Genomic DNA, 27966 nt, shown 5'->3' on the forward strand with positions numbered 1-27966 from the left:
GAGATAAAAATTATGAGGTGAGCGAATACAAGAAATATAAATATTTTTAATTGAATTAAGAGTGATTTTAAAAAGCGGGCGCCTAATAATAAAGATCTAAAATCATCAGATATCATTTGTTTACCACATAAACTTAATATTTTTCAACTTTGTTGATATAGTTTACAATAAATTAGAAGTATTTCAGGTTTCAAAGACTTATTTTCTTTATACCTAATACATGTACTTTGCAACATTAACTGCATGATAAGGTCTTTTTGAAGAATTTTATTTAAGTTTCATATCTACAAACTTTCGATTCAGAGATATGCATATTGCTAGGGACACATCCAGTTTTGACATTCATTGCAATGTCCATTGCATCGCTTTGAGCATTTTCTTGAATTTTGATAGGACATCACCAAACCTTTGGTGAATTAGTCGTTAACTGTCGGTCCGGTTTAAAATAGTCCTCGATCAGTACCCCTTGCTTGTTGTAAGAGGCGAATAAATGGGGCGGTCCTTCAGATAGGACTGCAAAAACTGAGATCCTTGTCACAGCAGGTGTAGCACGATAAAGATCCCTCAGTGCCATAAGCGCTGAGTATAGGCCTAAATTTTGCAGCCCTTCACCGACAATGTGAGTGATATATTCTCAAGAGAGACTTTAGTCATTATATAATCAAACAATCAATCGTACGCTGATGATGTTCTCTAAATAGTGGCATCGAATAGCGCTTCAAAAGTTTCATCGGCTTCCAGTTCGATTCCAGCATAAGGAACAACTTCCAATCCAGTGTTATGAAGTATCGTACATATTAAGATAGACATCATGAATAACTTAACCGTATTACACTGTTAGGAAATTTCTCGAGAGCCCGCGCTTCTGTCATTTGTCAGCACATATATCAAGGTCATTTGTGCGTTTGTTGTAAAAGGTCGGGTAAAAAATTACGGATATTTGTAAACACGCGGTTGGATATTATTTTTTGATGATAATATAATTTGGATTTATTACAAATGGAAGCGGCGAATCCGACGAACTAGATTACAAATTGGCATGGCCTTATATATAATAATAATACCATATTTATATAGCACCCTTTGCATACACTATGTACGCTCAAAGGTGCTTTACAATGCATATATACCTTACAAGAGGATGTTATACACATTAAATACATAGAAAATAAATAAAACATTAAAAGCTGTACCTATCCTCATTGTACATATAAAACATGAAATCACAAGATACCATAAATATGCTAGATAAGAATAAACATCAGTTTGAGGGCGTATTAAAATAATAATAACTAGTGATCCTAATTGTTCACGAACAATTAGAGGGCTTTCCACCTTCTAGCGCTTTTTCAGTAGTGTTCAAATGCTAAAAGCCCCCCACCCCACCACCCCCCCCCCACCCCCTGCAAAAAAAAAAAAATTATTTGATTTGGCTAGAAAAGAAATTCAAATTTGCCACCTAAATTTGAGTGTTGAAGTGTGTTCAATGCTTGGTTTCGAATAAAGTACCCGTCAAATTTTAGGGAGAAAAGGGGTGTGGGTGTTGGGTAGCCAGCACATATGCACATATCAGGTAAAAGTGTAATAAGACTTGTGCAGGTGTTTGGGGTGACTTTGGACCTGTTAGATAGGATATTTGGAGGTGCAAAGAAACCGGATGTGACATGTTCCTAAATTGTTTACTGCTCGTGCATGCTGGGAGTCTATAAGCCTCATCTTGATGTTGTGAAGATGCACTGGATTTTACCGTGTGTGTTGTAGATTGTGGAATTGAATATACAGTTTGTAATTGCTCATCCTATGTGTTCTAATTCACGGAGACAATGTCTTTCAGTCATTTCACCCAAGGAGGCATGCATACGGATTTAGGCTTTGAAAACAAACAGCCAAAATGGCGGCCGGTGAATTAGAAAGTGTCTGAGTGCATGTAGGATATCTGAACGGAGAATAGGAGTACTGCGTCCCATCTGATCCTACAGGTAAGTGTTTATTTGTTTACAATGACAGTCGGGATGGAATGTCAATGAGTTCAACTGTGGAGTAAAGTTGCATCATCATTATCATAAAAAAAAAACCAATTGATGCAGGCAGACATTGATATCTTTTCTTGAATGCAAATGCAGTTAATGTTTGATTTACAAGACAGTCAAGAAATGGAAGAAATGGGTGTAGGTCAGATGTGTAGGTGTAGGTCAGATTAGCTATAGAATCCTGTTGTTGGGCATGAAACCGGTCAAAATAGTGTATTATGAACAGCTGATCACAGACAGATCACTTGAAGGGTGGGGTATTTCTTCCTTGGGGACGACAGGCGTGATGGGTGGGTTTGCCTTACTCGTGGAGACTGGCCCCTGGATGCGTGACCTTGACCTTTCACCTTGATCCACTTTCAAGGTCAAACTTAAAAAACCCCATGGGAGAGAAAGTGTGACTTTGACCTTGACCTCATTTTGAAGGTCAGAGAGGTCACGGGGCTTCGTGCCAGTGGTCCCGCCTCTCTATCTCCATCTGTGAAAAAGTTGTGGGATTGAACGACGACGTCGGAGACTTTCGGGGGCGAGAAACATGCTTTAGGGTTCTCGGTTTCCCTCGGTCAACTTCTCTGTGCGAGAGTGTTTTATCGTGAATTCGCCGGAGAAGGTCTCGCCTCTCCACGACTTTCGGTCTAGTAGGAGTAGCGATAACGGGGTTTTCGACGTTAAGTCGCCGCCATTCGCAGAGTGGTCAAAGTTCAGAGTTGACATTCGTGATGCCGAGACCGGTCCAGAATTCCGTGCTGACCCATGTGATATTTTTCGATGCTATCTGAAGCGTGAAAGAGCGTATTAAAAGTGCCATTTTCTGGCCATTCTGGGCGACCTTGACCTTTGACATTGACCTACTTTTCAAGGTCAAGGTCACCCAACCCGTTCCAGTGGGTTCCGTCTCTCTACGACGAAGACTTTAGGAGTCGTCAATTTGTTAAGGACAAATCACAAAACATGAGGGGCATTAAATCCCTTTAGGGGACACCGAATCCCTTCATTTGAAATTCTTCGCTTCTACTAATTGACCTCTATGCTTCAGCAAAGGTTTCATCCTCCTATCCTTTTAAGGGCTCAACATTAACTTTTTTTCCTACTTGTCCATTCGGACAAGAGACAAAGATATTTACTTGTCCGAACTTCAACTTCACTTGTCCGAAAAATTTTCTAAAAAGGATATAATATCGTCAACTTGAAAACTGCATTTAATTTACTTAATATATCTAGTCTATTTTCATACCTGCTTGATTGATTTTTTTCTCTTATTCTCTTGATAAAAACAACAAACGCATAAAAAAAAAATTATCTAGACTTCCCATCTTGAATCAATGACTTTTTAAGATCCATGGATGCATTCTCTCACCAGAGGGCGTGCTACGTTGTGGAGCGTAGGGTAACGCTCTCTGGTGAGAGATTGCAATGGGTGATTGAAAGTAGTACGCAATAAAGTGAACACCAATCCCGATTGAGTTTGACTCAGCTAGTTTACATAGCGATTGAAGTTCATTTTCATGCATTATACATGTACTTCAGACTCTCAACTACTGATAAACGTTTCACAAAATTGTTTGGAGACTTCTTTACAAAAAAAGCACTTGTCCAATTTGACAATTGCCCATCAATATTCACTTGTCCGAAATGTTTTTCCACTGGTACCGGACAAGCGGACAAACGTAAATGTTGATCCCTGCCTTTACGGTTAAAAAGGAGAAGCCATAACAATGATTTCTGCGAAAGGTCCAATAACTCCGTAAGGGGTCAAAGTTCAATTACGTTGGGTGAACTGTATTCGTTTCTCAAGAAGTACTATAGGATGGACTCTTAAGTTTTTCGATAAGTCTTAAGACGAACATTTTTTTTGACGGCAGGAAAATAATAATAATAAACAGAACAATAACAATAGGACTTTCCACAGAAAGGTGGAAAGCCCTAATGAAATACACACACGCACACACAGCATATAATGTCTCAGGTATAATACATTAAAACATACAATTCCTATTTATTTATTTTTTAATTTTTTTTTTAATAAAACATCACAAAATGGTACTCGAAAGCTAATTAAGACACACAGTCTTTAGTTTTCACAGAATCTAACCTACACGAATGACTGAAATGATAGAAACTAGTCCTGGAAAACTTGATGGAAAAAATGTGTTTTCAGTGACTTCCTGAATGCACACAGTGTTCTACAGTCCCTTACATATATAAAAACATGAATAATTAATTCTTTATTGGCGCAGCACATCAACATGTATAATGATTATATTATTACCCATGCGTTAAACTGTTACAGCAGTTAAAAAAATGCTTCTGTTTGAGATACCACATGGATTATAAATTACACAATCAGAAATCAAACAATAGTAAAAAAGCATAAATAAGTTATTGAGATATTTCTATTTATAATTTATCACGGTTTAATGTTTAGGCCAAGTAAAATTAATTAGTAGATTATCATTCAAACTTCACAAAAAAATGGAGTGGGTGGGAGGATTTTATTTTTTATTTTTCGCCATGGTATTCTTGACCTTGAAAATGCCTTCTCTCATTGAGAAAAGGCTTTATAAATCATAATTACATGTGTATTTAGGTTTCTAAAAGGCAAAGTGAAACAAAGTACGTTTACGATACCGGACTGGACATAAAAATATCCGGAAATCGTAATTTTGAAAAATAAAAAAATCGGGGCGGGGCAATTTTCGAGGGGCGGGCGGGAATGATAATCTACTAATTAATTTTACTTGGCCTTATAAAGATAAAGAGAGAGAGAGAGTTAATGAGCTATTTATAATTTATCACTGTTTTATATAAATTTATAAAGAGAGTGAGAGAGAGAGAAATGTGTAAAACTGTAGCAATAATATACATGTAGATGAAATAATATGGCATGACAATAGTGTTGCATACGTATGACAATAATTACTCATTTAGTCAATGATTGAGAGTAAGGGAGAGAGAGAAAGGGAGGGGGTAGACTAGCTATGTGTCAGCTTCTGTTTGGGATACCATCGTTACACAAACACGACGTCCACAGAAACCCTAAAGAGAGAAAGGAGCGGGGGGGGGGGGGGTAGACTTTGTGTCAGCTGCTGTTTGGGATACTACCATTACGCAAACACTACAGACACAGAAACCCTACAGACGGCCCATATTGAGGGGTATCTTGATCATTCTTCATTTGGTTGTACATGTACACAGATCTGCTTGGATTTCTTCATTCTCTCGAAACATGGATATTTTACCTACTACACCCACAACACCGCGAACTCCCAGGACACCAGGAAGTGCCCGGAAACGCCGGGTAATATTATATTTAGGAAAATATTTATATACGATATATAACAATTTAATTAGAAGTTTTAAAAAGCAAAGGTTTAGAAGTGGGCTAAACCTGTTATCTGCAATACATAAATATGACCAAGTTTGAAGGTTTACGGGAAATAGAAATGCGGTATGCATGTAGGTAGAAATTTAAATATTTTTTTTTTGCACAAATCAAGACACTAAGCATAATTTGTAATAACCTGAGAAATTTCCTGTGTATATCATAGAAATATACACAACAGCTGATCTCTTGGCCAGGTAAATAACATTGACCATGGATAACCTCCGCCCACATTCAGTGATCCGTGGAGAAACCGTACGGTGTTTGTTTCAATTTAACAATGAGAATTTTAAGTCTAAAAAATTAATTTTTAATAATACCTGGGAGAAAAGTTATGAAAAAAGTGGGGGGAGTGGGGGGGGTGTGTTACTGTTTTCAGGGTATCAGGACAACTCGCCCCCAAGACAACTCGCCCCCTCATCAGGACAACTCGCCCCCTCATCAGGACAACTCACCACCAAGACAACTCGCCCCCTCATCAGGACAAATCGCCCTCAAGACAACTCACCCCCCTCTTCGGAACAACTTGTCCCCTCTCTTGAGATATCTCGCTCCTTTAATATCATGCATATCATACATGTTTACAATTATCATTTTTGGTCTCAATCCAAGAGGTGTTTTATCAAAAATTAATGAATTTCTTATAGATAGTATATACATCACAGACAATAAGACGTGTTCACATAAACACCGAACTTCGTGTCTTTTTATGCAAGACGAAAGCTTTTAGTGAAAATCCAGTGTTTGGGTTCAGTAAATTCATCATCACTTTTATTTACATGTAAAATATATAATTTCAGCGGAAACAAGTTAGCGTTTGGTATAGGGAGAGTATTAGCTTGGTCTACAGCTGACATAGTATAATTATCAATAATATGCGTCTGTTGTTAAATCTACTTGTTTTATTTCCCCCAAGCTGTTATAAATTTACTTCAAACGCTATGAGGTACTCATCATCAGAGTTCCTTACACTTTGAAATCGCCGCGTAAAAAGAATCACCCCGCGTAAAAAGAATCAATAAAGCAAAGCCGATATAAAATTTCTGAAATGGAAATTTTATTATTTTTCAACGGGAATTGGTTGAGAAATGCATGAAAAGATAATTACATGTATCAGAATATTCATGCTTCACCTTTACACTTCTATATACTATATCGATAAAAAAAACACACACACAAAAAACCCACTCACACATCACCCCCCACCCCCATCCCCCAAAACACTCCCAAAATTTTCTCAGTATTGGAGAGATTTAATAAATTACCTGAAGATCAGCAAATATAATTTTCCTTGCCAATTGATTTATGAAAAATATAACTTTTTCTGAAATGCAATAATCAAATTTGTGTATAATTCTATTAGAATATACCATTCGTGTTAAAGTATGAAATAAAAAGACGTACAGTGTATCTTTATAGGGTTAAAAGTGAAAAATAACACACACACACAAAATAAAAATAAAATGTGATAATATATTTATATTTAATATTGGGGGCGAGTTGTCTCGAGAGAAGGGGCGACTTGTCCTGAGAGGGGGCGAGTTGTCTTGAGGGCAAGTTGTCTTGGGGGCGAGTTGTCCAGCATTCGTTTTCAATACACAAACTGTTTGACCTGATTTATGCAAATGAGACTGGTCGTTAAAAGGTTGACGTAAGATTTGGCCTTGGAATAATGCATTTTCGTCAGTGGCTTACTTTCATTTTCTAAGCATGGAAGCTTTTTTTGCCAAGTATTTGGAGAAGGTGCACTCGAGCTCTGCCCCAGGTTTAAATGGTCATTGTCGCATTTGGATGGGGGCTAGAAGCAGCAACAACAAGTATAATGTTGTGTGCTACAAGCATCCGATAAAGAACAGCTGGCAGATGATGCATGTGCATAGACTCAGTGTCATGTTACATCATCGTCACCATGAGTTAGATGAATCAATTGTTGCATCCCACTTGTGCCACAACACACTGTGTGTTGTACCAGGGCATATTGCTCTGGAGCAGCACGGTATCAATAACCAGCGACAGACCTGCAAATCCGCGGGCACCTGTCTCGGGCACCCACCTCCCAATCTTCCCTGTCGTCTGGAGCTACATATGGATAACAACAATCTTAATAAGTTTATCACATTTATTAACATGTTACACCGCTGTAGATGGGAGAGGCATGTGTCACTTCTCACAAAGTTATTAGTACATGGAAGTAGTTATAAATGAGCAGTTATTAATTGCTAATTAGAGTTCATAGCAACTTAATCAGTCACTTTCTTCACTGGCGAGGCCTGAGATGATATCTCAATTCTCCCCTCTTGTGGTATGAATGATCACGGGCGACAGGTGAGTTAAAGTCAAGCTGGCAATTGCAGTAGTCTGAAGTTCCTTTATGTTCTTCCCGGTACTGGTGATGCTCTGCCATTTTCCTGGCCAATAGTTTGTTCCTTCTACTCTTCACTCTCTCATTTCTGCGATAGGCTTGATTGTACAGGAACTTCTGGTCCAGTCTATCTAATTGTTGCTTCCCATGCTCAGAGTACTGTATTCCAGCATATTTGCATTTCAGTCTGGTTGATGTACCGGGTAAGTTGTTCCGTCGATGTATCATGGGGTGGAGACGACCCTTCCTTGTTCGGGAAAACTTAATGTACTTGGGCATGTTGCAACTGGCACTACGGTGGTAAGACTTGTTGGCATTTGTATCAGTCAGCAGCTTCATGGCATTGATGGCTTCTACACTTAGTTTCATTTTAAGGATTTCTGTTACAATCCTAATGTCATTTTCACTCATTTGCAGGCCCGTGATTTTATATACAGCAAGATTACGACTGCAGTTCCACCAGTTGGAAACAAGTCCTCCATCAAAAACGAGGGAATATGTTGCACACATTGAGCAGTCTCCAGTATAGCACAGAACAGTGGCCTCCAGGACTTTAGGTAAGAAATTACTCATTTTCTGCAGGTCTCTGTCAAACTTGGTAAACAGTTTCTTGACTATCAAAGCACATCTTGACTCTAGATCATTGCTAAATACTCTCTATAGCTCTTTCCTCTGTTCTTTGGTCTGGGTATGGAACATTCCTTCGCTATAGACTGCTGGGTTGCTGTCGCGGAACTGTGACTACCCAAGATGGACGGGTTCGGCTAGACGCTCTGTCGTCCATAGTGGATGTAGAGCTCGAATGGCTTCGTCCACTTCTGTGGCACCTTGGGCGTCGCCGTCTGATATAACATACCGGACTAATACATCTTGCAAGGCCAGCTGTGTGCCAATGTCCTTCCCCATCTCATACTCTGAAAATGGTGCTGCCCGTGGTCGATTGGAAGTACACTCAGGATGGCCGCCTGGACAATCTACTTCCATTCCCTTGCCCCTTAGCCATGCACCTGTCCAGCAGAGTTTGTTTTGCTGAGCACAGACAAGTATATATTTTCTGTCTGTGTTATTTCAACGGCCAAGTTAAAGGCTTGACTGGCATTCTGTCTGGGGGTCCTGCGGCTGAACATGATGTTACTGTTATAACGGGCATCTGTTGAAATGTTGATGACATTTTCTGGGTGGCCACGGGTCTTGTTGATCTCTTCCACTTTCTGTATCTTTTGATGCATATCTTCTTTGTTTAAGTTTGTCATATGGCAGCTCAGGAATTCTATAGCCTTCTCTGCCCCCAGTGAAGTGTCCTGAAGGGCATATGCCAGAGCCATGTTTGATGCCGATGCATTGCGACCAGGACCCTCTTGGCGGATCTAATGGAATATGGCAAATTCAGGTGAGTTGAACTGGCAATTTACAAAAGTCAGAATGTATTTCCATGAAATTCCTGCTTTTCTCGAGTGCAACACAGTGATGTTCGGAGCGGTACAGGTGGTAGACTGATGAAGTTGTATCGTTTGATGAATCATCTCCATCATCTTCTGTTCATCCACTATACGTCCTAAGTATTCTCTTCTCTTTGGTGTTTGATTTGGGAAGTCGGAAGGAAGTGGGCGCAGAATGCAGGATGGTCCACTTTCACCATCACAGTTAGGAGTTTGGTAGGACTGGCTGTCCAGACTTGGTTTGGTGACCAGGGCATGATCTGTTGAATTCAGCCTGACAAATGAGCGTCGTCTAGAATTTCTCTGTACGTCAGTCTTAGTCTTGCGGCCATGGGAATTACCTCGATGAAATTTGCCCTGCCTTGGGAGCTTCTTCTTGCGGAGTTCCTTCCCTTTGTTCCATGGCGCCATAGTTTTCTTAATGTTTGGTTAACTTAAGAATGGCATCTTTCACATCTCTAATGACAGTTTTAATGTGACCAGGGATAATCCAGCATGACCAGTAAGTGCCACATCCTGATAGTGGCTGCTGTGGTCCTGTCTGCTTATCTGCTGACAACAGAGAGATTAATCTATTTTCATTGACTTGCGCTGTTGTTTCTTACAGCCAATATAATGCAGAATTTGGAAATATTTTTTCTTATGTAAAATTCTACTGTAAGATATTTCATTTTAGACATTCTTTAAGAAACTTCACCATATTTGGGGGTAACTTTTACAAAAACTCTTAAGAATATCTAGTTACATTATCGAGCAAATTTGTTATCTTATTTAGGTAAAGGGGATGTGTATACAATATATAAAAATAATTGGTAAGAAATTGATTGCAGCATATGTCATATGTGAGCATTTCAAAATTGTGTACTGTAGGTCTGATGCTGATTTCATCCTCTGTTTCAGTGTTTCAGGAGATTCAGCTCATCACTTCAAAGGCCTTTCACTCTGCTGTTCAGATGACAAATACAGTGTGACTTCAGAGGGATGTGTCGTATGGCTGTAGAAGTTTTTGTGCCAAGTTTCATGAAAATCAAAGAAGGTTTGTGTCTTTATCAGGTCAAAGGTCAAAACTCGCATTAATCAACTTTTCGGATATTTTTGTATAGGAGGGAACTAATAATGATTAACGATGAAAATTTTAAGTCTGAAAAATTAATTTTGAATAATACCTGGGATAAAAGTTATGAAAAAAGTGGGGGGAGGGCCGGGGGACTGTTTTCAGTACATAAACTGTTTGACCTGATTTATGCAAATGAGATTGGTCATTTAAAAGTTGACGTAAGATTTGGCCTTGGACTAATACATTTTCGTCAGTATTTCAACCAAACTTGGCACAAAGCATCCTTGGGTAAAGGGATTCAAGTTTGTTGAAATGAAGGGCCATGTCAGTGCTCCAAGTTGCGAGTAAAATGGTCGCATTTGCGACCAGCAAATCGATTTTGCGACTAGAGATTATAACTAAGTCGCATTTTCGCGAGTGGAGAACAAATGGGCATCTAGTAAAATTTTATAATCGGGATCGGAAGTCTGAATAAATATTTTTCCGTATCGGTCAAAGCAGCGTTTGAAAGCAATAAAGATGATGGGAAAACAGGGGTTAGAGCACTTTGGAGTTATTGGTAGTAAGAATTAGAAACCTCAGCATAGTACATGTAACGAAGAAATTCTCGAGTCACACAGCAAAAGTGCATCTAAAAATGACATACCTGTATCTAAAGCAAAATGCAAAAGTAAAGGAAGAACCCCAGTCCTGAAATGGCTAAAGGAATTTTCGTGGTTGATATACAGATATGGCAAAATGTTTTGCAGAATTTGTGAGGCCAATCAGCCAGGAACGTCAACCATTTCTGGACACCCATTGTCCGATTTCGCTACGACCAGGTGTACATCTTTTAAACATGGAAGTGTGACTATTCATGGTAACAGTAAGAGACGTATCTTTGTCCGTGACTGCATTTTTAACAGTAAGTCGAGCGGGGCAACTGTTGCTGCTAATTTTCAAAGACAATTACAAACTGGGGATGTACAGGTGGTGTTATTATTGATGTTGGTACTGATTGTTCAGCAAAAGATCCAACAAAAGTAGAAGCTCTTATTCGCATAAGTAGTGAAGGCCCATTATTCCCCAGAAGCGTACTGTAAAATATACAGGATGGCCCAATGCAATACAACTTTTGCCAGAGTAAATACTTGACTTGTTAGCATCCAGCATGTTTCACAGCACATTTCTATTCAGTTTAAAAATAAAACAAACAAAACGCATACATGGGTGTAGATTTTTTTCTTGAAAGATATTCAAATTAAAAAGAAACTTGTATGTCTTATTTACAAAATCGTTTACCATGGCGAGTAGAAATGTTTAACATGGCGACTAGAAATTTGGAAATGGCGACCAGAAATATTTCTAGGTCACCATTTTGCGACCTGATAGCAGATGTGACTTGGAGCACTGGTTAAAATTATGTCCACACCCCCCACCCCCAGGTGAAGGATGGGGCCACAATAAGGGATCAAAGTTTTACATACAAATATATAGGGAAATATTTTAAAATCTTCTTTCCAAGAATCATCTGGCCAAACAATTTTACATTTACATGAAAGCTTCCTGACATAGTGCAGATTCAAGTTTGTAAACATCATGGCCCCAAGGGTTAGTTTGGGGCTACAATAGGGATCAAAGTTTTACATCCATGTATATAAGGAAAATCTTTAGATATGGGCGAAGGTAACTCAGGTGAGCGATGTGGCCCACGAGTCTCTTGTTAGCTTTGGTTCTTCCCGGCATGACCTGTGAAAGTTGTTTGTGTTTCTTGATTAACATTTTTATTCTCTCAGACAAGTGACAGTGGGTTTTTTTTCTTCAGAAGCCTGGTAGGAAGTATTTGCTGCTTGACCAGCATCATTGTCTGGGTCATCCGGTCAGTGGTTACCACCTGTACTTCAAGGTCACTCTCAGAGGAGTCCCCACAGCATCCGTATTCCAGGTGATGCATTGAAATGCTTAAACCACATGCCCCAGGACTACAAAAGTGCTATTATTTAGTAAGTGTCCTTGTGTATTCTTTGTCACTAATTATACCCCCCGCAACAAGTTGTGGGGGGTATACTGGAATCGGGTTGTCCGTCTGTCTGTCCGTCCGTCTGTAGACGCAATGGTTTCCGGGCTCTAAAGCATTATCCTTTCCACCTACCGTCACCATATCATATATATGGACTACCGATGGGATGAAGATGTTCCCTATCGATTTTAGGGTTAAAAGGTGAAAGGTCACGCGCACTGGACATTGAAGTAGCAATATGGTTCGGTTTGTCAAGCCATTTGTTTTTTATGCCCCCTTTGAAAAAGAGGGGACATATTGTTTTGCACCTGTTGGTCGGTCGGTCGGTCTGTAGACCATGTGTTGTCCGCTCAATATTTTGAGAACCATTCACTTGATGATAATGATATTTCATATGTGGGTTAGGTATGAGTAGAAGAGGATCCTTATTTTTTTTCAGGTCAAAAGGTCAAAGGTCAAGGGTCGATCTACTCTGGACATAGGAATATAATATACGCTGAATATCTTGAGAACCCTTTGCTTGAAAGACATCAAACTTGGCACACTAGTACATCCTAAGGAGTAGATGACCCTTATTGATTTTGAGGTAATATGGTCAAATGTCAAGGGTCAAACTGGGCATAGGAATATACTGACCATTCAATGTCTAGAGAACCTTTTGCTTCACAGACATCAAACTTTGTACGCCAGTACATCTTTATAAGAAGATGACCCCCATTGATTTTGAGGTCACATGGTCAAAGGTCAAGGGTCAAAATGGACATAGGAATATATTGTCCGTCAAATATCTCGAGAACCCTTTGCTTGACAGACATCAAACTTGATACACTGGTACATCTTCAAGAGAAGATGACCCCTATTGATTTTGAGGTCACATGGTCAAAGGTCAAGGGTCAAACTTGACATGGGAATATACTGTCTGCTCCATATCTTGAGAACCCTTTTCTTGACAGACATCAAACTTGGTACACTGATACGACTTCAGGAGAAGACGACCACTATTGATTTTGAGGTCACATGGTCAAAGGTCAAGGGTCACACTAAATAGGAATATACTGTCCGTTCAATATTTTGAGAACCCTTCGCTTGACAGACATCAAACTTGGTACACTGGTACATCTTCAGGAGAAAATTACCCCTATTTATTTTGAGGTCACATGTTTAAAGGTCAAGGGTCAAACTGGACATAGGAATATACTGTCCGTTGAATATCTTGAGAACCCTTTTCTTGACAGACATCAAACGTGGTACACTGGTTCGTCTTCAGGAGAAGACGATCCCTATTGATTTTCAGATGACATGGTCAAAGGTCAAGGGTCAAACTGGACAATGGAATATACTGTCTGCTCCATATCTTGAGAACCCTTTGCTTGACAGACATTAAACTTGGTACACTGGTACATCTTCAGGAGAAAATGACACCTATTGGTTTTGAGGTTGCGTGGTCAAAGGTCAAGGGTTAAAATGTACATAGGAATATACTGTTCGCTCAATATCTTGAGAACCCTTTGCTTGACAGACATCAAAGTTGGTACACTGGTACATCTTCAGGAGAAGATGTCTACTAATTATTTTAAGGTCACATGGTCAAAAGTCAAGGGTCAAATTGGACATAGGAATATAATGTCCGTTCAATATCTTGAGAACCCTTTGCTTGACTGACATCAAACTTGGTACACTGGTACATCTTCAGGAGTTGATGACCCCTATTGATTTTGAGGTCACATGGTCAATGCACTCTTAACATAGGAAGATATTGTTTGCTCAATATTTTGAATTGATGATACTACTCTCAATTAAATGATGTGTGTGTGTATAATCCTTTTTAATTTTGCACCATGGGGGGCATATGTGTTTTACAAACATCTCTTGTTTCTGTAAACTTTACGTATTTCTTGTTTACTCAGGTGACCTATAATAATTGGTCTTCGTCCTTTGTCGTGTGTTAATAATCGAATATTTTTAACTTCTTGATAACTACTATTCCAATTCTTCTCAAATTTCATTCCAAGCATCTTTTGGACAAGGGGGACATCATTTTTTTTTTAAATTTCAGGATTCCTGAACCCTTCTCTAGAACCACAGGACCCAATTTCAACTTAGAACAGACCATACTTGGATGAAGGGATCCATGATTGTTCAATTATAGGGCTTCAACCCATTCCAAAGGAGATAACAAAGAAATGGCAAAAATAGGATTGAGTCGTTTTCGAATCTCTACAAGAAGCACTGTTTTACATAGGGATATATGGGGAAATTTTTGAAAATCTTTTCTCAAAAACGAAAAAACGAAACAGTAGGACGATATATGATATGCAATCATTCTAAAGTTGGTAGGGTGGGGTCACAATATGGGAAAACATTTAGAGCACTTGAAATTAATTATCTGGTTCTCAGGCCAATTTTCTCAAAACCAGATGAGGGAGGGAGGCATTTTGTTTTCATTTCTATTAGGCATGAAATAGGTGATGGAAGCTTTTTTGAAATCTGAAACTTGTTGGAAAAGAAACTTTAAACATAAAAGTTCTCTGAAACATACACTTTGTTGTTCGGTGATTACAGCTTTATACATACTTCAGACATACTGATTGAGCAAATATGGATGTTTACATGAATCTTACATTAAATGTTCATCCAATGCAATTCTCTTGTGAAGTAAATTAAAATTTAAACTGTAACAAACTTGCAAAAACATCACACAGGCCCTGTTTACATAACTAAGAATTGAGAGTGCTGTATCTCATTTAAAACTGAAGAACTGACCATCCAATGTTTTACTGACCATTAGAAATACCCCAGTTAAACATACAATTATAAATATTACAAATGAGAAAATAAGATTAGAAATGTTTAGTCCAAATCGTGTTTATGCCCCTTTAAGCATAATATAACACAAGTCATCCTTGGGCAAATGGGATTCTAGTTTGTTCAAATAAAGGACCATGTCCCCATTAACAGGAGATGGTTACAAAAATGCAAAAATAGGGTTTGGTCATTTAAAAATCTTCTCAATAGCTACTGGGCCAGAAAAGTTCAAATTTATATGGATCCGAAGCTTCCTGACATAGAGCAGATTGAAGTTTATTCAAATAATGGCTCCAGGGGATGGGTGGGGTCACAATAGGGAAGCAAATTTTTATATGCAAATTTATAGAAAATTTTTCAAAAACCTTTATAGGTTACCTGAGTAAACTCAGGTGACCAGAGTATTGCAATTGGTGTCCGTCCGTCGTGCGTGAACAATTGAACATTTTTAACTTCTTAATAACTACCAGTCCAATTCTTTTCAAATATAGTATGAAGCATCATAGGGACAAGGGGGACATAAATTGTAATTTCAGGGCTCCGGCTCCCCTGGGGCCCTAGGGGCGGGGCAGAACTTGTTATATAGTGTTTATGTGTAAAAGACTTAAATTACATCTTCATTTATGCTATTGATACTAAACTGAAAGTAAAAAGATATTTAGAAAGAACAGGTAGTCCTTTACCAAAATTGTAAATTTGATAACCCCAGGTTTAGGAGTTTAAGTATCAGGGTGGGGCCAAAATGGTAAGTTATTAAGTGTGTGAACAATAGACATTCTTAACTTCTTCTTGATTAATATCATTCCAGTTCTTTTCAGATTTGGTATGCAACACATTTGGAACAAAGGGAACATAATTTGTAAATTTCAGGATTCCTGCACCCCTGGTGCTTTAGGGACAGGGCAAAAACTGCCCCAAAATGACTAATTTAAAAAAATCTTCTTCTAAAGAACCACACACATGTAAGAACAAGGTCAAACTTGTTATATAGTTGTTATATAGTTTTTAAGTGTAAAACACTTTAAAAAAAACATTTAATTTAGTGCTTTTGGTACTAAATTGAAACTAAATGGGTGGAGTAGGAAGTCTTTTACGAAAATTGTAAATTTGATTTTCCCCAGAGTAAGGGTTTTGAGGCCAAACTTGGTATATAGTATTTATGTGTAAGTTTGCTGATACTGTATAAAATCTAAATGCATACTTAGAAATAGCAGAAAAGGATGTACAAAAAATGGTGAAATTCACAACCCAGGGTTATGACGTTAGGATGAGTCCAAAGTAGTCATATATTTTTATGTTTTAATATTAACACACCTATTATTTAAAACCTTTCTTCAGTGTATGCACTTTTGAGGGCAGTGACGTTTTAAGAACACATCTTATTGTATACTATTGCTGAACATTAGAATTTAGTTTAGATATTCAGAACAGGAATTTTTTTCTAGATTTCATAGCCCATGGAAGTAGTGATACTTTTTCCACTAGTATCCAGGTGACCGATAAGGCCTGTGGGCCTCTTGTTCTCAATAGCCAGAAAAGCGGAAATTCATATGGCAGTTTCCTGACATAGTGCAGATTCAAGTTTATTAAAATCATGCCCCCCCCCCCCCCCGTGTAAGTTGGGCCATAATAAGGGATCAAATTTTTTCATGTGAATATACAGGGAAAATCTTGTAGAATTCACAAAAAAAAGTTCAAATTTACATCGTAACTTCTTGACATGGTGCAGATTTAAATTCTCAAAATCATGTTCCCCTGGGGTGAGTTGGAGCCAGAATAAGGGATCAAAGTTTTACATGTGAAATATATAGAGAAAATCTTTGAATATGGTCCAAGGTGACTCAGGTGGGTAATGTGTCCCATGGCCCTCTTGTTTTAAAGCCAGGGCCGTAAATTACATGGAGGCGGAGGAGGCAGCTTCCTTCTCCAACTTTTGAGCCAAAAAAAATTAAAATTAAAATTTCTTTAGAATTTATGTTGTTTCCAATAACTAAGAACATGATACCTCCCTTAAAAAGCATTCCAAATCTTTCTTTTAGAATGAGTTAGTCAAGTAACATCTTAGAAGGCCCTAGAATCAAGGATTTTGCACGAAACGTGTTCAGTGTGCACAAAATGTGCTCAGCGTCTGGGGACCCCCAGACCCCCGCCTAATTCCCTGCCTCCTCCAAATTGAAGGTTAATTTACGGCCCTGAAAGCTGTCTGATATTATCCAACAGGGTTCGAAATTAACTCATGTCCATAAGTCCGAGACTAGTAAAAACGTGTCGGACTAGTGAACTCTCTATAGCACTAGTCCATACGGACTAGTGAAAATCCGGAAATCAATCTTGAATATGGTAAAGATTTTTAGCAAGATTTGTCCGAGTCTCTTAGATGTTTGAACTTATGGTCGATTAATTACCTGCATGGTTAAGTGTTTGCGTGACTATGACATCCTGGGCTTCCAAACACATGGAGTGCATTCGAGACCGCCGTTCTTCGAACATGCACAAATTGTCAAATTCCTGCCGATTCCGAACGCCGAGTACACATCACGAGAACGTATTCTAGGTGCAAGAATTGCAAGTAGTGTGGTCTGACAACATGCACGTTTGTACGCACATGTTCTCGTCATTCGTGACTCTAACACAGTAGTTCATAACACTATAGCTCATGACTTGGTCAATCGAGTGAATTTTATTGACTTTATTGATAAAATTTCGAACTCCTGTGGCTCTTAGATCTGAGCACCAAAACAACAGGAATGTCGATCTCGAATGCACTTATGGATGTTTATAAAAGGATTAATTCGGAGGTTAATAATGTATGCTTCCGAAGATCTTGAATGCGAAATAAAATATGGTGGTCTCTTTCTTCTGTACGTGTCAGATCAGAAATTAAATTGATTGCATCTGTGATGTGTTTGGTTTCATTAAATACTGTTGAATAAAATGAAGATAATTTGATATGATGTACTGGACGGACTAGTGAAATGTTTTGCGGACTAGTGAACATCAACAGTGACTAGTCCGTACGGACTAGTGCTTGAAAAAGTTAATTTCGAACCCTGTCCAAGATAGAAGTTTAAGTGTGAACAGCAAAATGACTAGATTTAATACAAAATCATGAATACTGAAGATGAAACTGTGGTCAATGTCGTGTCAGTGATTGATTGACTATTCTGAATAATTTTGAATATGATATCTTAATCAATGAATCCTGTTTGTCAAGGCAATGTATCTAGTTAACTTTATCACCAAGCTACCAATGATTCAGCATAATCACTTGATTAACTTTCTGCATTATGTATAAACTTTTTGACACATCCTTGGTCTGTTTGTAGAATTTGGCGTGAAGTGATTGGTTGTACAGAAATTTCAAGTTCTCCCAGATCCAGGGAAACATGAGGTTAGTCAGTGGGACATTAGCATACAGTTAAAGTATATTCTGACTATCTGACCAAACCCCAGCATAGTGGAGGCAGTATGAGTCAATTCTGTTAATTTGATAAGTGACAGATGTGTCTTACTGTGCCCCACAAGCGGGGGCATTTGTCTCATATAGACTGTAGGACAGCTCAATGTTCCATGCATATTTGTAGACACGCTTATATCCTACGTTCAGAAAAAGCAATGGAACAGATTGAAATTTGACCCCAGGGTCCCAGAATCTCTAGTCAGGTGTTCTAACAACAGAGTGATCTGGAAGCCATCTCACAACCAAGTAAAATTGCTAATTATACCCCCCGCAACAAGTTGTGTGGGGGGGTATACTGGAATCGGTTTGTCCGTCTGACTGTCCGTCTGTCCGTCCGTCCGTCTGTAGACGCAATGGTTTCCGGGCTCGAAAGCATTATCCTTTCCACCTACAGTCACCATATCATATATATGAACTACCCACGGGATGAAGATGTTCCCTATCGATTTTGGGGTCAAAAGGTCAAAGGTCAAGTGCATTGGACATTGAAGTAGCAATATGGTGTCCGGGCTCTAAAGCGTTATCCTTTCCACCTACAGTCACCATATCATACATATGGACTTCTCATGGGATGAAGATGTTCCCTATGGATTTTGGGGTGAAAAGGTCAAAGGTCACGTGCACTGGACATCGAAGTAGCAATATGGTTTCCATTTACATTCTTTAACGGCTTTATTCATCACATGGAACACCCTTTGGGAGATTGGGGTAAGCGGGGGGTATTCTTAGTGAGCATTACTCACAATACCTCTTGTTGTTGAAGATAATTCATCATTAGAAAATAGAAAAATAAAAGAACATGACCCACAATATGCCATTTTTGGCCTACAAAATTTGGAAAAATTAAAGAACACTTTAGAATAAATCTAAATACCAATGTTTACATCTTAGGTTTTGCATCTTTGGTTTGACGTGGCATGAAGGCATCTCAAACTTCCATCCTCTCAGTTATATAGTGAACAATCTACCACTGAGCCACCATGACCAGTTTACCTGAAACACCTGTGTTACTAGTCAGGTGTTCTAACCACTGAGCCACCATGACCAGTTTATCTGAGACCCCTGTGTTACTAGTCAGGTGTTCTAACCACTGAGGCACCATGACCAGTTTATCTGAAACCCCTGTGTTACTAGTCAGGTGTTCTAACCACTGAGCCACCATGACCAGTTTATATGAGACCCCTGTGTTACTAGTCAGGTGTTCTAACCACTGAGCTATCCAGACCGATATTCATCGATCATATGGAAATCCGCTTCATGGATACCTCAGTTAGAGCACCTGTCTAGTAATACACGGATCTCGATAGACTGGTCTTGGTAGCTCAGTGATTACAACACCTGATTAGTTGTATAGGGGTCTTGGATTCAATTCTAAATCAAACTAAATACACCATGTAATAGACTGGACTCTAGTTCTGAATTACAAACAGTTCGGTTTGATATGAATACACTTTGTCTGTGTTGATTTTGTAGGACTATGGAGTGTCGTGATGTTATTGATGGTCAACAGAAGACTGTGACCTTGAATCTGAAGATCTGTGATGAAGACTGGACGTTTGGGGTCACTCTCTGTTACAGTACTACAAATCTAAGTAAGTACTCAGTAATAAGGTAAGACTGAACTCTGTATCATGTTTATCTAATATATACATTGACAATTATAACACATATTGAAATACATAATTAACAAAAAGAAAAATGTTCAATTAGTAGTTTATCACACTAAAACAAGGACATCCAAATAATATGTAAGTGTTGTGGATGTACTATAATTCATGGCTACACACAAAATACTAACAAAATAAAACTCTAAGTACTTCACAATTATTCACGTTTCTTTAAAAGATTTGATAAGATAGACAACTAGTAACACAGTCAAATTAGTCCACCAAAGATTGTATATATATAACTAGTAACACAGTCAAATTAGTCCACAAAAGATTGTATATAGATAACTAGTAACACAGTCAAATTAGTCCACCAAAGATTGTATATAGATAACTAGTAACACAGTCAAATTAGTCCACCAAAGATTGTATATAGATAACTAGTAACACAGTCAAATTAGTCCACAAAAGATTGTATATAGATAACTAGTAACACAGTCAAATTAGTCCACCAAAGATTGTATATAGATAACTAGTAACAGTCAAATTAGTCCACCAAAAGATTGTATAGAGATAACTAGTAACACAATCAAATTAGTCCACCAAAGATTGTAAATAAATAGATAATTAACTAGTAACACATTTGGATCAGTAATTAGTATACTAAGATTAATGATGTTTTACTAAACATAATACAGGTTTTACTAAACACCAGTGAATGACTTATTTTCAGTAAATTTGCTAGCAGAAGTACATGTTAATTACACATCACAAACACAGGGCTGTAATTAACGCAGGACTGTAATTAACACAGGGTTGTAATTAACAAGTGATTCAATTAACATGATGTTGTAATTAACACACACTGTAAAGATATTTAATGAACATGTTTCAGACATGTAATTAACACTGTTTAGAGCTGTGTAATTAACATTATGTAGAGCTGTGTAATTAACACTGTGTAGAGATGTGTAATTAACGCTGTATTTATAGATATTGGATTTTCATCACTTTAGCAGTGTCACACTCAGCCACAAAGAGGTTGTCTCTGATGTCCACACATAAACCGTATGGGCGTTCTAAATCACAGTGAATGTAACGGAGGAACTGTCCGTCCTGATCTAGGATGTGGATACGGTTATTGTTAAAGTCTGCTGTCAGGATGTGACTCTGGCTGTCTGTAGTGAGGCCGCGTGGATAAAATGATTGCTCGGTATTAGAGGGATGACCAGTGTATCTAAATCGGAGTTTTCCTGACTGATTGACCACCACTACTGCTCTAGCGTACCAGTCAGCCACACAGATATCCAGGTTCTTGTTCTCACTGATGTCACCACCAGATTTATAGAGAGGACGACCCTGATCATCAAACTGAATACTTTGTTTCTCTGTGGAGCCGGAGTAACGCACGACTTTGGATTGTTTGACATCATCACTGTTCATGGTAACCAGGAGGTCGTTAGCCGAGGTACAGCAGACACGGAGAGGTCTCCACCCCTGTAGTGTGATCACGATCTGTATCTGTTTATTCTTAATTAAGTTTATAGTTTTATCTCTATAGTCAGTATAAACAAGATCTCCGTCCCGTGTCACTGCTATGTCCTGTGGTAAGTACCCTGACTTGGTTTGTATTGATGTCAGTAGTTTACTCTGGAGGTTGAGCAGCTTCATGGTGTCGTTCTCCCCGCGTGTCCAGACTTGATCTTCACTCAGACAGCTAACACTGTATAGTTTGTTATACCCAGTGTCTATGGCGGCGGTGACGCGCGGCTCATCAAGCAGTGGTTTGACTGGAGGAGATGATACAGCTTCTGCTGACTTCATTGTGTCGCCATGTTCTGTGTTAATGGATAATGACGGCAGAGAACCGAACATTTCATTGAGCTGATCTTTATTTATTTTCTGAGGAGAAAAACTGGGTACTCTAACTCGGACTTTAGGCGGTAATGTTCTAAATTCGGAATTCCTAGATTTGTGAGTAGAGGTTAAGGAGACGTCATTTGATTTTAGGATTGATTTCAAGTCGGACATGATCTGTTTGAGTTCCGCCATTTTCTGTGTGATTTCTTCTGTATTTTTATTCAGGGTAGATAGGTGTTTGATTTTCATCTCCTGAATGTCGGATTTCCGCTGGTTGACAATGGCGGTGACCTCCCGGTGTAGGAGTTCTCCATGTTGATCGGCAATTGTTGTCAGTTTCCCGTAATTCGTTTCTAAGACGGCTTTTTCAGTTTGCAAACCGCAAGCCATTTCTTCATATCGCGGGTAAATTCTGGTCTCGAGTTCGTCCAGATCTTTCTGTAAACTTTCTGTTTTAGCGCTGAGTTTTTCCAGAATATCTGATGTATCGTGACCTTTGTGTTTACTTGAGGAGACGCAGGTAGAACAGACTGGAATATCGCATTTCTCACAGTAATGCTTGCAGAGTTCGTCGGCGTGGTCTGGACATTTTGAGTAGTTAAGAGACTTTCTGTATTTATAGGGCACGACTTTGTGTCTTATAGACGAATCCGAGATGTGCTTCCCAACACAGGTCTGGCATAGATTTATATCACAACGTTCACAGTGACTCTGTAGGTGGGCAGTTTTACAGAGGTCACACAATAGGATAATCTGGGCTCTGCGGAACGGGTCCATTTCTGGTGTCCGGGGTCACATGAGGAGTTCACTGTTAATCAAATTAGGAAATTTTAATGAAAGAGTTTGACTTATTGAAACACATGACCAGCTAGAATTACAATATGTTGTATAAGCTGCCATCATTTATATCAGAGACGTCTATGCATTTTGAATACCCCCCCCCCCCCCTTCAGAGTTATGTGAAATTATTTTAAAAATGAGCAGATCTATCTTATTGATCACACAAATATGAATATTAAGTTTGTCTCACCTGAAAATCCAACATGGTCTCCCTGTTATATCGACCTTCCGTCTAGTCCTGTGATTAAATATTTGTGCGGTGCGTCAACCTGTATACATTATCTATTTAAATAGAGTTTTAAAGTTTGTTTTGTCCTAGATTATTCTGGGTAGCGATGCCAACATTTACGTCAGAAGATAGAATTCTAAATACCTTCATTATGGTCCGTGTAGAAAAAAACTTCGCAATGTCAATTGTGCCGTTGGGGGGGGGGGGGGGTTATAGTAATCATTACTACTGTCTCAGTTTGGACAAAGTTTTATATAGAGACAACACCTGATTTAGGTGAAGCACTTACGGACGTAACTTTGAGGGTTTTTTATCGTGCCAAAGACTAGTTTGCATTGAGGGTTGTTTATCGTGCCAAAGACTAGTTTGCATTGAGGGTTGTTTATCGTGACAAAGACTAGTTTACATTGAGGGTTGTTTATCGTGCCAAAGACTATGCTGGCGCGACGTTAAGGAACAATCACTACCTATATATTAAGCAGAATTTTACAGACTTTTCTGTATACTAACAATGAACTTAGCGCGGCAAGAAGAAGTTTACAGACTTTTATCTATACTGACAATAAACTGAACACGCTAATCAAAATTTTACAGACTTTAGGAGATTTTCGCATGTGTAGAGCTATAATACATTTAATTAAATGCTGTCTGACTTGTTTATACCGATTGTTAGGCCGTCCTTGGCACACTAATTTTGACTACGGATAACTCCGGGATATGAGGCTGACGGCGGGTGTGACCGGTCAACAGGGGATGCTTACTCCTCTTGGTACCTGATTCCATCTCTGGTATATCCAGGGATCCGTGTATGCTTATCTCTCTATTTTCAATTTTGTATTGCTTGTATAGTGGTTATGAGATTGATCAATGTTCGTTGTCTTCACCTTTCACCTAGTTTTGGTTGTGTAAGGGGGGGGGGGTATATTTTGTAGGCGTCCCTCTCGAGAATTTTTCAGGCGTATAGTATAGAAATATTACCATTGCCGGCAAAGGGCTGCAGAATTTGGGTCTAAGCTCGGAGCTTATGGCCTTTGAAAAGAGAGGGATCTTTACTGTGACACGGAGCCTCAGTATTTGCGTTCTTATCCGAATGACCGCTTCATTTAATCACCTCTTACGACAAGCAAGGGGTACTAGGGATCTATTCTATATGGGATCCTCACGAACTGGGGGGTGGGGGTGGGGGGTGAAATGATATGCGACTTTGATTTCGGAAATAAAGCTTATAAAAAATGATCGGAAACCATATATCCGGGATTGAAGTGTTCCTGTCATTTTAATGGCACACAAAATTTGCTTTAAAATTCAACAATTTGAATCCACACGCCAGCTATTTTTTTTATTAGTGAATCAGATTATATTGCTTATTGAAATAATTGTCTTACATGTACCAGAGGGCTCATCACTCAAGCTTTCACTTACATATCAACCATTCCCTGTAAATAGAAAGCTTACCTGTGTACAGATAAACAATAGATAAATAACCTGTGTATGTTTGAAATGTGAGTGAAGCTTGCATCACGCGCCCTCTAGTGAGGAAATTACACGAAATATGTTGCATGTTTTTGTATCAAGCGCCCTCTAGTGGGGAAATTACATGAAATACGTTACATGTTTTTGAATTATTACTCTTTTTTCTGTTGTAGATTGAGTTGAGTGGAACAATGAACCTCCAGATATCTATGTACATTTACACGTGTATGATTAAACTTCTGTTGCACTCGCGCATGCGAGCTTATCCTATATTGCGTGTTTGCGTTTTATTTCATAAATAGTTTAGGAATATACTGTCTGCTCAATATCTTGAGAACCCTTTGCTTGACAGACATTAAACCTGGTACATCTTGAGGAGAAGACGACCCTATTTGATTTTGAGGCCATGCGGTCAAAGGTTAAGGGTCAAACTGGGCATAGAATATACTGTCAGCTCAATTTCTTGAGAATCCTTTGACTGACAGACATCAGATTTAATACATTGGTATATCTTCAGGAGAAGGTGACTTGTATTGATTTTGAGGTCACATGGACCAAGGTCAATGGTGAAACTGGACACAGTAATATACTGACCACTTAATCTCTTGAGAACCCTTTGCTTGACAGACATCAAACTTAGTATACTGGTACATCTTCAGGAGAAGATTACCCCTATTGATTTTGAGGTCACAAGGTCAAAGGCCAGGGATTGAACTGGACATTGCAATATTATCTCCTATATTTTAAGAATGATTTGCTTGATTGACACCAAACTTGGTACAGCGGTACAACATAAGGAGTAGATGACCCCTATTGAGTTTTAGGTCACATGGTCAATCCACTCTTGACATACATTTAGGAAGATATTGTCTACTCAGTATTTTGAATTCAAGATACTACTATCAATTGAATATAACATCTCGTTTAGAATTTTCTTTTCAAGTGTATACGAAAACCATGGTTAATCCTTGGGTAGTGCAGATTTGTTTCTCCAGATTGCCCCCCCCCCCCACCATGAAATAGGGTGGGCCACCATAAGGAATAAATCTTTTGCGTGAGAATTATAAAGATGCACCGTTAAAACAACCGAAAGGCCATGGTTAATCAAAGTGTTGTGTAAGTATCTATAGGTAGTTAAATGTCAGGATCTGCGGTACTTAAAAGTCAGGACCCGGGGTAGTTAAAAATCAGGACGAGGTAGTTAAAAGTCAGGGCCCAGGGTAGTTACAAGTCAGGATCCGGGGTAGTTACAAGTCAGGATCCGGGGTAGTTAAAAGTCAGGACCCGCGGTAGTTAAAAATCAGGACCCACGGTAGTTAAATGTCAGGACCCGGGGTAGTTACAAGTCAGCATCCGGAGTAGCTACAAGTCAGGATCCGGGGTAGTTACAAGTCAGGATCTGGGGTAGTTAAAAGTCAGGATCCGGGGTAGTTACAAGTTTTGACCCGGGGTAGTTACAAGTCAGGACCCGGGGTAGTTACAAGTCAGGATCTGGGGTAGTTACAAATCAGGACCCGGGGTAGTTAAAAGTCAGGATCCGGGGTAGTTACAAGTTTGGACCCGGGGTAGTTACAAGTCAGGATCCCGGGTAGTTAAAAGTCAGGACCCGGGGTAGTTACAAATCAGGACCCGCGGTAGTTTAAAGTCAGGACCCGCGGTAGTCAAAAATCAGGACCCACGGTAGTTAAATGTCAGGACTCGGGGTAGTTAAAAATCAGGACCCGCGGTAGTTAAAAGTCAGGATCCGGGGTAGTTACAAGTCGGGATCTGGGGTAGTTAAAAGTCAGGATCAGGGGTAGTTACAAGTCTGGACCCGGGGTAGTTACAAGTCAGGACCCGGGGTAGTTACAAGTCAGGATCTGGGGTAGTTACAAGTCTGGACCCGGGGTATTTACAAGTTAGGATCCGGGATAGTTACTAGTCAGGATCCGGGGTAGTTACAAGTCAGGATCTGGGGTAGTTACAAATCAGGATCAGGGGTAGTTAAAAGTCAGGACGGGGTAGTTAAAAGTCAGGACCCGTAGTAGTTAAAAGTTAGGATCCAGGGTAGATAAAAGTCAGTACCCGCGGTAGTTAAAAGTCAGGACCCGGGGTAGTTAAAAGTCAGGATCCGGGGTAGATAAAAGTCACGACCCGGGGTAGTTACAAGTCAGGATCCGGGGTAGTTAAAAGTCAGGACCCGCGGTAGTTAAAAATCAGGACCCACGGTAGTTAAATGTCAGGACCCGGGGTAGTTACAAGTCAGCATCCGGAGTAGCTACAAGTCAGGATCCGGGGTAGTTACAAGTCAGGATCTGGGGTAGTTAAAAGTCAGGATCCGGGGTAGTTACAAGTTTTGACCCGGGGTAGTTACAAGTCAGGACCCGGGGTAGTTACAAGTCAGGATCTGGGGTAGTTACAAATCAGGACCCGGGGTAGTTAAAAGTCAGGATCCGGGGTAGTTACAAGTTTGGACCCGGGGTAGTTACAAGTCAGGATCCCGGGTAGTTAAAAGTCAGGACCCGGGGTAGTTACAAATCAGGACCCGCGGTAGTTTAAAGTCAGGACCCGCGGTAGTCAAAAATCAGGACCCACGGTAGTTAAATGTCAGGACTCGGGGTAGTTAAAAATCAGGACCCGCGGTAGTTAAAAGTCAGGATCCGGGGTAGTTACAAGTCGGGATCTGGGGTAGTTAAAAGTCAGGATCAGGGGTAGTTACAAGTCTGGACCCGGGGTAGTTACAAGTCAGGACCCGGGGTAGTTACAAGTCAGGATCTGGGGTAGTTACAAGTCTGGACCCGGGGTATTTACAAGTTAGGATCCGGGATAGTTACTAGTCAGGATCCGGGGTAGTTACAAGTCAGGATCTGGGGTAGTTACAAATCAGGATCAGGGGTAGTTAAAAGTCAGGACGGGGTAGTTAAAAGTCAGGACCCGTAGTAGTTAAAAGTTAGGATCCAGGGTAGATAAAAGTCAGTACCCGCGGTAGTTAAAAGTCAGGACCCGGGGTAGTTAAAAGTCAGGATCCGGGGTAGATAAAAGTCACGACCCGGGGTAGTTACAAGTCAGGATCCGGGGTAGTTAAAAGTCAGGATGGGGTAGTTACAAGTCAGGATCCAGGTGTAAGTTGAGGCCCATATAGGAGATGAGAGTTTATTTAGGAAGATGCTTCTAACAAATCGCCTATGACGTTATTGTAGCATTACTTTCGCCGTTGAATGGTGAAGCTACAGCGCTTTTTGTTGAAAATTTGGAATTTTACCACGTTTATTGTGATATATTACGTTACCGTGGGGAGTTCTGATAAAAGCCGACCAATTTTGAACATCGTATCGGAAGTAGAAGCAAGAAAAACATTACGGTGAATATTTGGTAATATGGGGTAAAATATTTCCAAAACGTTTCTATTCCAAACATTTTTTTAATTTTTATTTTAAATTTTTA

At 39.4% G+C, this 27966-nt stretch overlaps 1 protein-coding gene and 1 long non-coding RNA gene across 2 annotated transcripts; one reads left to right on the forward strand and one right to left on the reverse strand.

The window, feature by feature from the left end:
• The first annotated feature begins 1692 nt into the window (after positions 1 to 1692).
• LOC125666983 (uncharacterized) lies at positions 1693 to 21600 on the forward strand. Its single transcript, XR_008799163.1, has 8 exons — positions 1693 to 1979; positions 8192 to 8331; positions 10114 to 10249; positions 11020 to 11174; positions 12075 to 12252; positions 14326 to 18465; positions 20008 to 20126; positions 21158 to 21600. It is a non-coding gene; the product is annotated as an uncharacterized LOC125666983 (long non-coding RNA).
• On the reverse strand, positions 20157 to 23154 carry LOC130050835 (uncharacterized). Its single transcript, XM_056151618.1, has 2 exons — positions 23032 to 23154; positions 20157 to 22809 (listed from the first exon to the last, which is right to left on the reverse strand). The coding sequence occupies exon 2, from the start codon at positions 22776 to 22778 to the stop codon at positions 21129 to 21131; it is 1650 nt and encodes a 549-aa protein (XP_056007593.1). The 5' UTR covers positions 22779 to 22809; positions 23032 to 23154; the 3' UTR covers positions 20157 to 21128.
• Between the last annotated feature and the right edge of the window lie 4812 nt (positions 23155 to 27966).

The sequence above is a fragment of the Ostrea edulis genome, chromosome 10 (assembly GCF_947568905.1).
Source record: "Ostrea edulis chromosome 10, xbOstEdul1.1, whole genome shotgun sequence".
NCBI classification, from domain to species: Eukaryota; Metazoa; Mollusca; class Bivalvia; order Ostreida; family Ostreidae; genus Ostrea; species Ostrea edulis.

What these genes read in the sequence shown, in the direction of transcription:
- LOC130050835 (XM_056151618.1), bottom strand. Translation starts at nt 22,778, where the DNA reads ATGGACCCGTTCCGCAGAGCCCAGATTATCCTATTGTGTGACCTCTGT.